The sequence below is a fragment of the Muntiacus reevesi genome, chromosome 3 (assembly GCF_963930625.1).
Source record: "Muntiacus reevesi chromosome 3, mMunRee1.1, whole genome shotgun sequence".
Classification (NCBI taxonomy): domain Eukaryota; kingdom Metazoa; phylum Chordata; class Mammalia; order Artiodactyla; family Cervidae; genus Muntiacus; species Muntiacus reevesi.
In genome coordinates this window covers 138,953-154,936 of record NC_089251.1, presented here as the reverse complement: position 1 = coordinate 154,936, position 15,984 = coordinate 138,953, and the positions used below count along the sequence as shown (strand labels likewise).

General features: G+C 50.8%; 1 protein-coding gene across 3 annotated transcripts in view; it reads right to left on the bottom strand.

The window, feature by feature from the left end:
• Nucleotides 1-15,984, bottom strand: part of PNPLA7 (patatin like phospholipase domain containing 7) — a 77,398-nt gene that overhangs the window by 41,113 nt on the left and 20,301 nt on the right. For all 3 annotated transcript variants that reach the window (XM_065927982.1, XM_065927983.1, XM_065927984.1), the window contains exons 11-16: nucleotides 11,149-11,277; nucleotides 10,575-10,655; nucleotides 9,580-9,706; nucleotides 9,054-9,194; nucleotides 5,141-5,241; nucleotides 4,875-5,021 (exon numbers count right to left, since the gene is read on the bottom strand). In XM_065927982.1, coding sequence (XP_065784054.1) covers nucleotides 4,875-5,021; nucleotides 5,141-5,241; nucleotides 9,054-9,194; nucleotides 9,580-9,706; nucleotides 10,575-10,655; nucleotides 11,149-11,277 — 726 coding nt within the window. The remainder of the gene's footprint in view (nucleotides 1-4,874; nucleotides 5,022-5,140; nucleotides 5,242-9,053; nucleotides 9,195-9,579; nucleotides 9,707-10,574; nucleotides 10,656-11,148; nucleotides 11,278-15,984) is intronic.

The window sequence follows — 15,984 nt, the reverse complement described above, 5'->3', positions numbered from 1 at the left end:
AAATCACTGCAAGTTATTCTGTTGTTGTTGTTCAGTTGCTAAGTCATGTCCGACTCTGGGACCCCATGGACTGCACCATGCCAGGCTTCCCTGTTTTTCACTGTCTGCCAGAGTTTGCTCAAACTCATGTCCATTCAGTTGGTGATGCCATCCAACCATCTCATCCTCCGTCACCCTCTTCTCCTCCTGCCCATGGACAGCAAGGAGGTCAAACCAGTCAATCCTAAAGGATATCAACTATGAATACTCACTGGAAGGACTGATGCTGAAGCTGAAGTTCCAATACTTAGACCACTTGATGGAAAGAGCCAACTCACTGGAAAAGTTATGCTGTGGATGCTGACAAACTGATTGTAAGGTTTAAACGGAGAGGCAAAAGGCCCAGAATAGTCAACACAATACTGAAGGAGAACCAAGTTGGAGGACTAGCACTGTCCAACTACCAGACTCACTGCAGAGCCGTCGTTAACAAGGCTGTGGGGACTGGAGAGGCACTGACAAGGAGGTCAGTGGGACAAAACACAGAGCCCCAAGACAGACCCAGTAAGTGCAGTCAAGCGATCTCTGACACAAGAACAAAGGCAACAGTTAAGCGGAGAAAAGAAAGCCTTGTTAACAAATGGTACTGGAACAACTGGACATCCACATGCAAAAAATTAATCCAGACACAGACCTTTCACTCTTTTAAAAGAATTAACTCAAAATGGCTCATAGACCTAAATACAAAATGTGAAGCTATAAAAATCCTAGAAAGATGACCACAGGAGAAAGTCTAAATGACGTGGGATTGTGTGATGGGCAACACATATATGACACCAAAGGCATGATCCATGAAAGAAAGAATTCATAAGCTGGATTTCATTAAAATTAAAAACTTCCGCTTGGTGAAAGACACTGTCAAGAGAATGAAAAGAAAACCACAGACTGGGAGAAAGCATTTGCAAAAGACGCATCTGATAAAGGGCTTTTATCTAAAAATATAAAGAATACTTAAAACTCAACAATAAGAAAACAATATGTCTTAAAAAGGGGCCAAAGACCTTAACAGACCTCTCACCAAAGAAGAATCACAAATGGCAAATGAGCACGTGGAAAGATTCTCCCCATCATGTGTCATCAGAGAGATGCAAATTCAAACAGTGAGATATCACTACACAGTTATTAGAATCGGCCAAGATCTGCAACACTGACAACACCAAAAGCTGGTGAGGATGTGGACCAGCGGGGACACTCATTCATTGCTGGCAGGAACGTAAAAACGGTACAGCCAGCTTCGAAGATGGTGTGGCCGTTTCTTACAAAACTAAATACTTAATACACTCTCACCATGTGACCCTGCCACCACATCGCCTTAGTACTAACCCAAATGAGTTTCAAGCTTAGGTCTACACAGGCACATATCACAGCTTTACTCACGACTGCCTAAAGTTAGAAGGAAGCAAGATGTTCTCCAGTTGATGAACGGATAAATAACCTCTGGCCCCTCCAGACAATGGAATATTATTAAGCACAAAAAGAGACATGAACCATCAAGGTATGAAAAGACATGGAAGAAACTTGAATGCAAACTACTAAGTAAGAGATGCTTATCTGAAAAGGTGACGTACTCCACACACTCTGTACATAGTGTGATTCCAACTCTACGACATTCTGGAAAAGGCCAAACTATGGCATCAGTAAAAGGTCAGGAGTTGCTGGAGGCTGGGGAGGAGGAAGAGCAGGAAAACATGGGGGACGTTAGGGCAGTGAGACTGCCCCGTAAGAAGCTATAGCAGTGGGCGCGTGTCGGCCCGCAGCGTCCACGCCCACAGGAGGCCCGACCCAGAGCGAGCCCCACAGGAAGCTGTGGGCTCTGGGCGATGATGCTCCAGGCAGGCTCCCAACTGTGACGGGTGTCCCAGCGGGGAGTACAGAGGAATGGTGCGTGCTCTCCGAGGGGCAGCAGGGACACGGGAAACTTCTGTACCTTCCTCGTTTTGTTGTAAACCTAAAACTGCTCTTCTCTAAAAAATAAAATCTGCTTTAAAAAAATTTTAATAGTGGAAAAAAAACATTACATGATGACAGCTGAGGAAACATGAACACTGGTTGAGTGTATTATGTTGTGAGACCTTTTCAACACTTGAATTGTGAGAATGATATTGTGGCTCTGTTTTGAAACAGGGTCCTTAAACTTTAGAGTGGGATGATGTGCAATGATACAGTGTCTGAAGTTTTCCAGGCAGAAGATAACTGGAGGAGGGGTTAGGAGCAAAGTCATAAAAAGACCACTGTGAGCAGAGGATTATTGGTTGGGTGACAGGTACATGGGGGTGCGTAAGGTTATTTCCACTATCTTTTTACATGCCTAAAGCTTTATATGATGAATAAGAACATAAAAAATAAATTCTGGATGTACCAATTATTGAATATGAAAATTAAAATAATAAGTTTGTTTAAAATTATTAAAATGAGACTCAAAAAATATCAACTAAAATAATCTGAAATTTTTATTGATGGATTAGATATAATAAATAAAATTTTAAGCATAACTGAGGAATTCTGTCCAGCTTCGGGGCATCTGATTGGCCCAGACTTCTGGCAAAAGCAAAAAGAACTCTTTTCTGAAGGAAAGAATGTCACCTTCAGTCTCATATAATTTCTACAAATAAACACCAAATACAGCACACATTACCAAGGAAAACCAGGTCTAGTCAGAGGTGAGACAGCACAAGCCAGGGCCGGAGGGAAGAAAGGAAACAAGGTGACTCCAAGGGAGGGACTCCAAGTAGCACCACGCGCGCAGGGAGAGCCTGACAGCCCGGCTCCTGGCCGCAGACCCAGGGAGCAGGCCTGCCAGCACGCGAACAGGGGAGAGCCAGGTCTAGCAGCAGACCCGCTTCTGTTAAAAGAATTAGTGAACTTAAATGAAAACATCAACATTTCTATTTCTTTCAAAGACTTTTGTAACGAAAATGCAGAAGAAAGGGTAAGATTCATAATGGATAAATGAGAACATACGTTCACTGGAGTCTCTGAGGGAGAAGAGAGGAAATGGACAGAGGCAACACTTGGAGAGAGAACGCCACAATTTGTCAACAATGATTGAGAGAGGCAGACTGAAGAAGCCCAGAGTCTCGTGCCAGATGAATAAAAAGAAACCCACGCTCAGTTCTGCCAAAGTGACACTGCTCGATCCGAGAGAGCCTATCCTGACAACAATAAGGAGATGGTTCTCCTCAAAAGAGGGAAGACGAGCACGCCCTCCTCCGCAGACGCTCGGGCTGGAGGCAGCGTGCTGCCGCTGACTTGCAACCAGGGACCCAGCCCAGGGGACGTGAGTTGTCCCTCAGGAGGCTGAGTCCCACAGCAGGAAGGAGTCTGCGCACCAGCCTCGGCCTCCCTCTGCACGCAAGGCGGCTCCCCACGCCCAAGAACTGGCACGTGGCAGCATCTGCAGCAGTCGGGCAGAGGTGCCTGTGTACCCCAACGCTGACCTGAAAGCTGACCCAGTCAGGAGGCTGTGCTGTGCACGCGTGCAGATGACAGAACCTTCATGAAAACCCCCCAGTTCCTGCCCAGGGCGGCCAGGAAAGGAGGCCCCACGACCTGAGGGGTGTGGGAGGCCCCATCTGTCCCTGTTTTCTGGGGCTCAGGGAGGGCAGTCTGGCTACAGAGCTATGCTGCCCTGCGCGGCGCTGGAAGTAAGAGAGAAACTGCAGAGGAGTCAGGCCAGATACTGACAGAGACATCGGAGACAGAGCAGGATTCTGAGGCAGCCAGGTAATCGTGAGCAAAAATACATCAATCCAGTCCTTCCCTGCATCTTGCACAAAAATTAACCGCATGTGCTTTAAAACTTAAGAAAGGTGCAGCAGTAAAGCTTTTAGACAACAATATATAAAAATATTTATGAACCCAAAGCAAGGAAATGTTTCTTAGGCACAAAAAGCACTAACAAAAAAGAAAAACGTGATGCTTACTGCATTATAATTACAAACTTCCGTCCACCAAAAAGACCACTCAGAAGGCAAAAAAGGCAAATCCCAGGGGAGATGACCATGTGCAAGACCTACGCAGCGCAGGACTCTTGATCAGAAACTGGGAAGAAACCCCGGAAGCCCACAAGACAGAGGAGTGGGCAGACGGCTCCACACGCCGCCCCCACCAGAGGCAAAGACAGTGAGACGCGAGACTCGGTCCCACTAGCAGCCGCGGAGGCTGAACTAGCGCGAAAAGCCGGGTCCACACCCACTCTTATCTAAAATGGAAAAGCCCCCAAGTTCCGACTGCTGGCATGGAGCCCTCATCCACCAGCTTGGGGGCGACACAGACCCGCGTGTGCTGAGCTCCGCACTGGTGTGGACAGAACCTCTGGCCCAGGCAGCGGCGTGGGTGCAGGCTCAGAAGACACACAGGACGCTCCCTCTTACCCAGCACACACGCGGGCGCTGGGCAGACGTCCCCCAGGAGGAAGAGGGGTCGTGGCTGGGAGCACTAACAGTCTAGTCTGGGATGAGGTGGCTTCATGCTTTTCTGTTTAGAAGGCATGCACAACTCTTTATGTGAAGGGAAAAGATAAATAAAAAACATGTACGTGATGAAGGCACATTTTGAACCCTCTGTTAGCATCCTGAGTGGCGCCCTGTCCCCTGTGGGCACCCCAGAGGGCAAGGAGCCCAGGCTGCCCTGGGAGGGGGTCTGCGGGACACCAGCATCAGGACCAGCAGGCACCGTGCTGAGCCCTGCCTGGGGGGAGGGCTGGCCACGGCCGCCCCTACCCTGGAACAGCTGCCTGAAGAGGCGGGGCTTCTGAGGACCGGCTCTCCAGGACAGGCAGACGCCCCCGCCCCCGCCCCACAACCCCAGCCCGAGCAGGCAGCGGGGTCACGCACATCCAGCTTCATCAGGGTGAGCAGGTCCTGTGTGGCGGCTCTGAGGATGGAATCTGTCTTCTTGCTGGCGACAGACTCGTCCAAGGTACTGTCCGAGTTGGGGAGGACGGCCGATGGGGTCTCTGCAACAACCACACTCTTCCTGGGCTGGAGAAGAACACAGGCAGCGTGATCAGAAGGGTGCGGGAGGCCGGCCAGCCTGGGCCTGACCCAAGACAGGCCTGCAGGGAGCTCCAGCGCAGGGGGCGGGGCGGGGAGCTGCTTACCTTGCTGGCCGCAGCGCCCCCGGGGCACTCTTCTGAGTGCGGCGGGACCCGGGCTCGGTCACACACCATCCTCAGGTCTGAGGTGGCACCTGCGGTGGCCCCTGCAAATGGAGGGGAGACTCAGGATACTATGCTGGCGCCCTGTAGACACCGGGTGCTGTGCACCCACCCAGGGCAGGGCTGGCTGAGTGCACAGATGCGTAGGGGACACTAGAGACAGCAGCCTCAGGCACTCACAGAAGGCTGCGGTCACAACCGCATGACATGCAAAGGCCGGCAAAGTCCAGTCCCAGGCAGAGCGGGAGGAGCAAGGCGGGCAGCTCCCACTGGGCCAGCGTGACTCAGAAGGCGGGAAGGAGTAGCTGCGGGTCTGCCTATGGTTTGAGAGCAACTTTGCCTCAATACCGCCCTTCAGGGGGCAAATGAATGCAGTTTGTACTTGTATGAAAAAGTAAAAAATGGATTATTAAAAGGAACCAGCCATTCCCTTCTCCAGGGAATCTTCCTGACCCAGGGAAAACCCAACCACACTCCCTGTGATGAACACACGCATATGTGAAAAGTCATACATCTCCACACTGACCTGCTGTTACACTCACACAATCTATAAAACTTAAACTGTTGAGTATAACTCGCCAGTTTACGGAATTTGATCTGCAGCTGGTTAAACCCGTGGGTGTGGAACCTGAGGGCCCATCTGAGGGGCCACCTGACTGCACTGCACCCTTTCATACGGGCGACTTGGGTCCTGCAGGTTCTTGAACCCATCCCCTGTGGAAGCCAAGGACGAGCGAGTATCTCAGGTTTTTGCCAGAGTCATGTCCTCTGAGAGCATTACCTGTCCAGACAAGAGGAAAGTTAAGTCTGTCCCTGTCTGGATGTTTATTCACACTCAGATTTTGTTATATGTGGATTGCTATTATTTTTAGTTATCTGTTATTTATTTTATCTGAAAAAAAATCACTAAACATGGTTTTAATATGGTGGAGCAAATGGATTAACTAGAAGAAATATATCCCAACCCTACCCACTTCAGACAAAAGATTCAATTCTAGGTGAGTATGAAAGATAAAGGGCTTCCCTCATAGCTCAGTTTGTAAAGAATCCGCCTGCAATGCAGGAGACTCTGGTTTGATTCCTGGGTTGGGGATATTCGCTGGAGAAGGGATAGGCTACCCACTCCAGTATTCTTAGGCTTTCCTTGTGGCTCAGCTGGTAAAGAATCCACCTGCAATGTGGGAGACATGGGTTTGATCCCTGGGCTGGGAAGATCCCGTGGAGAAGGGAAAGGCTACCCACTCCAGTATTCTGGCCTGGAGAATTCCATGGGGTCGCAAAGAGTCGGACAAGAGCAACTTTCACTTTCACATGAAAGATAAAATGTCATCTCTTACAGGCAGATTTCCTAGACAGGACACAAAATATATTAACCACAAAAGAAAAAATTTGATCAATGGGACTCTTAAAAGATTTCTGTTCATCAAAAGACACTATTAAAAGAGTGAAAAGTGAGCAGAAAATATTTTTAATACATACATCCAACAGAGCGCTCATACAGAGAATATCTAAAGAACTCACATAAATCAAAAAGAAAATGAAAGGCAAACTAAGTGAAAAAGGCCAAAAGGCAATGAAAACCCCCAGGAGATGGACGATCCTCAGGTTCACAAGTTACCAGGAAGATGGAGCGACAGCCACAAGGCCTGGCCGCAGGGCACAGAGTGGCCGGAAGAGAGAGGAAGGCTTCCTGGGAACACTGGGGCCTCTGGGCTGCACGGTCCCCAGCGGCGCGGCCGGTGAGCGGACTCTCTGACACCCGAGGCCAGTGAGCGCCTGAGTGGGGCTGAGACCCAGACCGCTAGAATTTAAATACAAACCACCACACGTGGCAGGGGGCCACGTCCTGGACTTGTGCAGACTGGAGCAACCAGACAGTCCTGTGACACTGGTGAGGGTAGGAACCCCAGCAGCAACTCCCAAGCTAAACACAACACACATGCCCTCGTCACTCGGCAGTTCCGAACAAGCACACAGCACATCCCACAGACACACTGGGGCCATGCGTGTTCACAGCGAGACGACGTTTCACACCGAGGGTGGCGTGCTGCCACATGGAACTCTGAGGCCACGAGCACCAGGCTGAGCAGAAGCCAGGTTCAAAGCCAGTCTCAGGGTTCAGAGGTCAGGGGAATGCAAGGGCGCAGGATGACGACCACACCACTGCTGATAGGAACTGCGGGGTCCCCAACCAGGGTTCCTTCTGGGTGCTGGTCTCACAGCGGAGCTCGGTTTATGCAAACTCATCCAGAGTCCCGGAGGGCTTGCACAGTCTGTATGCACATTACACAACCATAAACAGTTTATGACAATAAAGAATAATTTGCTATTAGTGAAGAAACTGATAAATACACAAACAGAACACAAAGATTCCTCAACAGTAGCTCCAAGTAATGAAACATCCAGGACAGGCAGATCCACAGACAAAAGCAGGTGGGCAGCAAGCAGTCAAGAGTTGGGAAGTGACGGCTGATGGGTTGGGGGTCTCTCTACCAGGTGACGAAAATGTGTTGGAAATAGGCAGTGGAGGCTGATGTTCAACTTTGTGAGAATACTAAAGGCACTGAATTGTGTACTTTAAAAGGGTGAAGTCTGGGACTTCCCTGGCATTCCAGTGGTTAGGACTCCACGCTTCCACTGCAGAGGGTTCAGGTTCAGACCCCTTTAGCTCCTCTGGTTCGGAACTAAGATCCTGCAAGCCATGTGGCATGGCCAAAATAAATAATTAAAAGGGTGAATTTTATGATAAGTTAATTTTACCTCAAGAAAGCTGACTTAAAAAAAAAACAAAAAAACTATGTAGATCAGAAAGTTGATACCGAATGAAGATAGCCCTAGAAAACACAACAGGAAAGTGAAAAACTGTTTTGTGAATGGTGCTGCGTAAATTATCACTAGACAGAGTAAGAAAAAGCTGAATTTCGTACTTTGAATATAATGCAAGAGGGAACCACGAGAAAAGAAAGACTTCCACGTGGAAAGTGAAACTGAAAAGCCACCAGACAAGAATCCAGAAGAATATGTTTACATCCAATGAGAAGGAGAGGTAAGTGAGACCCAGAACACAATCACAGTGCAACAACTGGTTTTAAAATAAGGACACCGAGGGTCTCTGTCCCAAAAACAGAGGCCAGGAGAAGGTATGTGGACATTAAAACTGATGGGAGATCTCTATCTGGAGCATATGAAAAATTTATGCAAACCAACAAAACAAATTCAGGAAACCCTGCAGAAAATGGGCAAAGAATATAAACAGACAGTTCTTAAAGAGGGAACCCAAACAGTTCTCAAACACACCAGGAGATGATTAAACCGGCCAGCAACCCAGGAAACACAGGTGAAGACAAGACAGAGCAGTCCTCGGGGGGTCACCAACAGCATCCCACGGCCGGGACACACGGAGGGCAATCACACACCGCAGGTCTCATCGGCCAGCTGAGGTCGCAGCAGAGGTCCCCGTCAGGGAGGTGCCCGGGAGAGGGAGGAGAGCTGACTGCTGCCCAAAGGTCACGATGAACCCTCTCTGCAACTGAGACCCGAGGAGAAGACAGAGCAGACAGCAGAGAGGGCCGGCACGGGCACCTCCTGGGGAGGGAATCTGGGTGATGGCTGGGGTGCCAAGGCGACAGTGCAGGCAGCAGTCTGCGAGCACAGCCCAGCTCCGGGGCCCAGGGAGGGCGGCGGTCAGCGGTTACAGCAGGGCTGCGCAGGGCCCGGCTGGGGAAACGCCCTGCACACGGAGGCCGGGGGAGGGATGCAGAGCCACTGCAGCTTCCCACGGAGGCCGGGACATGGGCACAGGGGCCCCTGGACCCAGAGTGTGCTGGCCCTCTGGGTGGGTCAGAGGGTCCCTTACCTGCAGGAGCCGAAGAGGCCTGGATGTCGGCCTGGGCCTGGCTGAGCTCGGCCACCACCTCTTCGTGGACAGAAGGCAGCAGGACGGGGTGGCTCCTCTTGGGCAGAGGCCCACAGACTGCAGTGCGGCTGCCCCCACGATCTGCTGGGAGGAGCCGGCATGAGGCAAGACCTCTGCTCCCAGAACGCACGAGACCGCACATCTGGAGGCCTCAGGACAGTCCCCGGCAGACCCTGCCCCCTGCCCCCTGCCCCCCTCCTCATTCGTAAACGGACAGGACCCAGAGCAGTCAGTGTTTCTGTGCGTCACCGCCATCCCAGAGGGGGCTCCCAGGAGACAAGCCTGGCCAACAGTTTCCTTCCCCAAGCCCACGCTCCCCAAGTGCTCCGAGCAGGGCATGCAGAGGGCAAAGCTGAGGGCCCGCCCGCGGCTGGTTTTCTCCTAGGAGGAGTGGGGGGCAGGATGTGTGTTGGAGGGGACAGCTGGTGACCCGAGGGCAGGAGGTCGGCCCTGGGGCGGGCAGGACCTGGGCCGCAGGGCTCCTGAGGCCGAGGTGGCCTCTCCGGCCGCTCCTCCAGACTGCAGCACGTCGGCTTCTTGGCCTTCCCGGCAGTCACGCTGGCCACAGACACGAGCGGGATGGCCTGGCTCTCCTGAGACAGGGAGAAGCAGGGCTGCCTCAGGAGCGCTCCTGGGCCAGCGTCCCACGAGCGGGGAGACACAGGCTTTGGCGACTGGAAGGGAGGCGGTGACCAACTAGGGCACCGGCGACGCAGAAAGAGGAGAGTTTAAGGCAAGAGAGGCCCAGTTTGCTGTTGACTTGCCAACTCCATCATGTTTAAACAGTGGTCAAAACTGTCAGAACCTCAATACACTTCATGAAGATGAAATATAATGTAGGAAACACAGGATACACCCTAAACCATCAGCAAAGGAAGACGTGAGAACCGGGAGGTACCCGAGCGTGGTGTGGAGGCTGTGAACACCCGCTCAGCCTGCAGGCCCGCGGGCCCACTGGACTGTGGCTCACGAGGCTCTGGGCCCCCGGCCCCACATCATGCTTACTGCTGACCAGAACTGAGGGGCTGAAGCGGCTTCTCCCACCTCGCAGCCATCAGCTCAATCCACTGGCCTCAACTGAGGCAGTGTCGAGGGCAGGGCACACTGCCCCACGTGCCCTCAGGAGGGGCCCAGGGCAAGGGGCAGGCCGAGGGCATGGCTCCGAGGTGGGTGCTGGCTCAGCGCAGGTGGGGTGAAGAGCCGGGAGGGCAGCCACGCGCATAAAGCAGGGGGACCAGAGAGGCAGAGTTTGGCCAAACCGCAGGCCCTCCTGGAGGGGAACCATGTGGGCACAGGGCCTGCAGACAGGCAGCACGTCCCCAGGAGGCCCCTGAGACCCAACGGGTGGGACAGGCGCAGCACTGGGCCCCAGGAGACCCCACCCCGGCCTGTCTGCTGGCCAGCCCCTTGAGGCAGAAGTGGCTGTCCCGAGGACCCATGGTGGGATGCTGGCACACTCACGGGGTTGAAGAGCTCCGTGGTCAGGCCCAGGTAGTTGTGCAGAGCCAGAAAGGTGACCCTCTGCAGCCGTACCATGATGATCTGCAGAGAGACGGGCCAGCTGGGCGGGGTGGGCCTCCCCAAGCCAAGGGCTGAGCCCGCCAGCCTCACGGGCCGGAGAGCTCCTGGTGGAGACAACCCAACCCGCATGTCAGGTGTGGGCACGGGGCAGAAGGAAACTGCATGGCTTCTGCAAGTTTCTAAAATTACTTCAAGTCAAGACATTTAATAATAACAAGAGTTCTTCTGGGACATGGTAGGCAATTGAAGACCTCATTGAAGCTATCAATACTAATTTTTACAGCAAAATACGTATCACAAGGTTCTGAAAAAACCATCTTAGTTCCTCTGACACCCACCCTGAGCCCCATGTCACCAGCACTCAGTCCTGCCAGTGAGGTCACTTCCACTACTGCGGACATGTCTCACGGCCCCGGGACTCAGTGCACCGATGATGAGGTGCTCAGGGCCTCGCCCCTGGGCCCCTCCCTGAGACCGCCAGAGCACAGGACACACTGCCCGGAAGGCGACTCACCTGCACCACCCTCACCAGAGTTTCAGGGTATCTCTCAAAAACTCCTTGAAAAGCCATAGCTGGGAGCCGGAGGACGGTGGAGGGGACGGCAGCGCGGGCGGACACCGTTTTGTACGGCGCGGCGTGGCCCTGCAACGACAGCCCCGGTCAGCCCGCGTCAGCCGGCCCTGAGACTGCGGGGCCTGGCTCCCCCAGCCCTCGTGCAGCCTCAAGCATCTCAGCTCTCAGCACCCCGCTCTCCAAGGCCTCTGGCAAGGCCACTTGGAGCCAGGATCCCCCACCCAACGAGCCTGCTGAGCTCTGCCTGGCCACCAGTGCAGCTCCAGGCGGCCAAGGACCGGCTGGGTGCCACTTGGGAACTGGCGGGTGCTTGACAGCAAAGGTGACTTTTTCAGCCTGTCATCATTCCCAGGCAGTGACCTCGGCCCTTTCTGGCTCACAGTTCTGAGTCCTGCCACCACCTCCCCGCTGAGGGCCGCTTCCAGGCAACCACCAGCTTTTTTCTGAGCTGATGCTTCCCTTTGTCAAGCAGCACATCAGCGGAATCGCACGGGGCCAGGCTCCGTCCACGGAGACGACCTGTTGGCGTGCCAGGAGTCTGAGCTGTTTGCTGACAGAACTAGCCTGTTTACGGGTGTATCACAGTTTCCTCATGCACCCAGCATATGCGAGCTTGCACGCTAAGTCGCTTTAGTCATGTCTGACTCTGTGCAACTCATGGACTATAGGCCACCAGATTCTCTGTCCACAGGATTCTGCAGGGAAGAATAGTGGGGTGGACTGCCATGTCCTCCTACAGGGGATCTTCCTGAACTGGAAATCAAACTCACGCCTGCCTGCGCTCTTACTTTACAGGCAGACTGTTTACCCACTGAGCCACCTGGGAAGCCCTATGCATCCAGCAGGTGAAGGACATTTGGGTTTTTCCCAGTATTGGCAATTACAGATAAAACTAATATAAATATTTCCATACCGGGTTTTGTGTGAACAAAGTTTTCATTTTCCTTGTTAAATATTGTGGGATTATTTACCAAAACCTCAGCTAAAGTTGGAGTTGGTGTGGGGGCTGAACTGTAAGGGTGGGCGCTCACACCTACCACCATGTCAGTTACCACCCATGTCAGTTACCACCCATGTCAGTTACCCAAAAGAGGAAGAGGCCTCTGCCTACATCTTGGATGGGAATTTGCCTCTACCTATCCTCTGGCCATAGAGGCTGAGCACCGAACCGATGCTTTCAAACTGTGGTGCTGAAATAGACTCTTGAGAGTCCCCTGGACTGCAAGGAGATCAAACCAGTCAATCCTAAAGGAAATCAACCCTGAATATTCATGGGAAGGACTGATGCTGAAGCTGAAGCCCCAGTACTTTGCGACCCAATGGACTGCAGCCTGCCTGGCTTCCCTGTCTCTCACTATCTCCTGGAGTTTGCTCAAACTCAAGTCCACTGAGTCAGTCAAGTCCATTGATGCCATCCCACCATCTCATCCTCTGTTGCCCACTTCTCCTCCTACACTCAGTCTTTCCCAGCATCAGGGTCTTTTCCAACGAGTCAGCTCTTTGCATCAAGTGGCCAAAGTACTGGAACTTCAGTTTCAGCAACAGTCCTTCCAATGAACACTCAAGGTTGATTCCCTTTAGGATGGACTAGTTTGAGCTCCTTGCTGTCCAAGACACTTGCTCTCAAAAGTCTTCTCCAGTACCACAGTTCGAATGCATTGGTTCTTCAGCACTCAGCCTTCTTTAGGACCAATTCCCATATTGGTACATCAAAGTGAAAGTTGCTCAGTCGTGTCCAGCTCTTTGCAACCCTAGGGACTATGTAGTCCATGGAATTCTCCACGTCAGAATACTGGAGTGGATAACTGTTCCCTTCTGCAGGGAATCTTTCCGACCCAAGAATCGAACCAGGGTTTCCTACATTGCAGGAAGATTCTTTACCAGCTGACCTACCAGGGAAGCCCAGATTGGTATGTGACCACTAGAAAAACCATAGTTTTGATTATACAGACCTTTGTTGGCAAAGTGATGTCTCTGCTTTTTAATATGCTGTCTAGATTTATCATAGCTTTTCTTCCAAGGAGCAAGTGTCTTTTAATTTCATGACTGCAGTCGTCATCCACAGTGATTTTGGAACCCAAGAAAAGAAAATATGTCACTGCTTCCACTCTTCCCCTTCTATTTGTCATAAAGTGGTGAGACTGGATGCCATGATCTTAATTTTCTGAATGTTGAGTTTTAAACCAGCTTTTTCACTCTCCTCTTTCACCCTCATCAAGAGGCTCTTTAGTTCCTCCTCACTTTCTGCCATTTGAGTGGTGTCATCTGCATATCTGAGATCGTTAGTATTTGATTCCAGCTTGTGATTCATCCAGCCCAGCATTTCACATGATGTACTCTGCATATAAGTTAAATAAGTAGGGTGACAACATACAGCCTTGATGTACTCCTTTCCCAATTTGGAACCAGTCTGTTGTTCCATGTCTGGTTCTAACTGTTGCTTTTTGACCTGCACACAGGTTTCTCAGAAGGCAGGTAAGGTAGTCTGGTATTCCTATCTAAGAATTTTTCCACAGTTTTCTGTGATCCACACAGTCAAAGCTTTAGCATAGTCAATGAAGCAGAAGTAGATGTTTTTCTGGAATTCCCTTTTTCTATGATCCAATGGATGTTGGCAATTTAATCTCTGGTTCCTCTGCTTTTTCTAAATAAAGCTTGTATATCTGGAAGTTCTCGATTCATGTACTGTTGAAGCCTAGCTTGAAGGATTTTGAGCATTATCTTCCTAGAGTGTGAAATAAGCACAACTGTAGGGTAGTTTGAACATTCTCTGGCATTGCCTTTCTTTGGGACTGGAATGAAAACTGACCTTTTCCAGTCCTTTGGTCTCTGCTGTTCTCCAAATTTGCTGACATTTACTACCATTTGCTTTATGACCCAGAATATATTAATAGTATGTATTGTGAGTGCCCCATGTCCACATGAAAGGAATGTACTTGCTATTGTTGGGATGAGTGTTCAGTAAATGTTCACTTAATTAATTAAACAAGGAAGCTGATGGTGCTGTTTAGATTTTCTACATCTCTGTGGACTTTCTACCTGTCCTACTGATTGCTGAACAAGTGAAGTCATCAGCTTTAACTAGGGATTCATGTCTCCTTTCACATCTATAAGTTTCTGCTTCACTTTTGAAATTCCATTCTTAGGAGAATACACATTTGGGGTTGCTCTATCTTCTTGACTAGTGGTGTTCCTCACCCTGGAAACATTCTGTGGTCTGAAGTCTACTTTGTCTAACATTAATACAGCCTTTCAGTTTTGAGCTTTCATGATACAGTCTATCATATTCTTTTCTTTTCAATCTACCTAAGTCTTTATAGCTATAGTAGTTTTATGAAGCCAGCATGTAGCTGGATATTGGTATGTCTATCTAAACTGATCACCATTTAATTGATGCATTCAACATTATTACTGATGTATCTAGGGTTAGGCTCCAATTTTCTGGGGAATGTTGAATTTTTTAGCAAGTTATCAAGCTGACTGGGTTCAAACCACAAGTTCTGTCTTAGCCCCTGTCCCACCCCACTGTGCTGTGGGGCTGAGTGCCAGCATCTCTGACTGGGTGATACCGCAAGTGCTTGGCTCTCCTGGCACCGCCGCCCCTCAGGGGTTAGTCTGAGACCTGGGCTGAGGCTGCATCTTAGCCTGGTTCTCATGGCCCATACCTAGCCTGTGCCATGCTGCTCTCTGTCTGCCCTGAGACTCTCAAGACCCATGCACACTCTCTCCTATACTGAGAGAGTCCATAACTGGGCTGCCCTGAGGCAGAGCACTGAGACAGAAGAGGAAACCCAGGGAACTGACCATTCTTGGGCTGCTTTTCCTGTTTTTGATTCCCACCTGCGATCTACCCACTTTTATTCTCAGATTCCTGGGTAACTGCTTTGCATTCTACCCAGAGTTTCTGTTGTAATCAGCAGGAGAGAGAGGCTATGGTAGCATCACTCTGCCATAGCAGAACTGGAATTCTATTTCACTTTTATTAAAAATAAAATCTCAATGTCTCTCTTCTTTGAAAGCCAGAATGAAGAAGACTAATAAATTGCCACAGACAGCAGCTCATCTGTGTGGTGAGGCTCACTGTTGCTGCTGGTAGACAGCCCTGCTTTACTTGTATGCAAGGCCCTGCAAAAAAGAATTCACACAAGGTAAAACCCAGTTAGGGTTAGGGTTAGGTCCAGTCTCCTGACCTGACTGCCCATGAGTGAACATGGAAAACGCCCCTTCCTCCAAACAGCCCTGCCAGTCGGGAACACTGGGCTCTGGCTCAAGGGGTCCTCGGTGTGTTCTGGGCTTAGTTATACCACTTCTGCCTTGAAGTCCTTTCTGCCTGCTTCAGATCATTTATACAGAGAAGGCTGTCCCTGTATGAATCCAGAGAAGCCAAGGCTCAGAAAGATACATGCACCCCAATATTCACAGCATTACTATTCACAATAGCCAGACCACGGAAGCAACCTAAGTGTCCATCAACAAACGAATGGATAAAGAAGATGTGGAGTATATACACACAATGGGATAGTGTTGCTGTTGTTTAGTCACTAGGTCATGTGCAACTCTTTGAAACCCTGTGGAGTGCAGTCTGCCAGGTTCCTCTGTCCTGGAATTTCCCAGGCAAGAATACCAGAGTGGGTTGCCACTTCCTTGTCCAGAGGACTTTCCCAGACCAGGGAGTGAACCTGTGTCTCCTGCTTGGCAGCCACCCGGGAGGCCCGCAGTGGAATGCTACTCAGCCATGAAAAAGGAGTGAGTGATGCCACTTGCAGCAACGTGGAC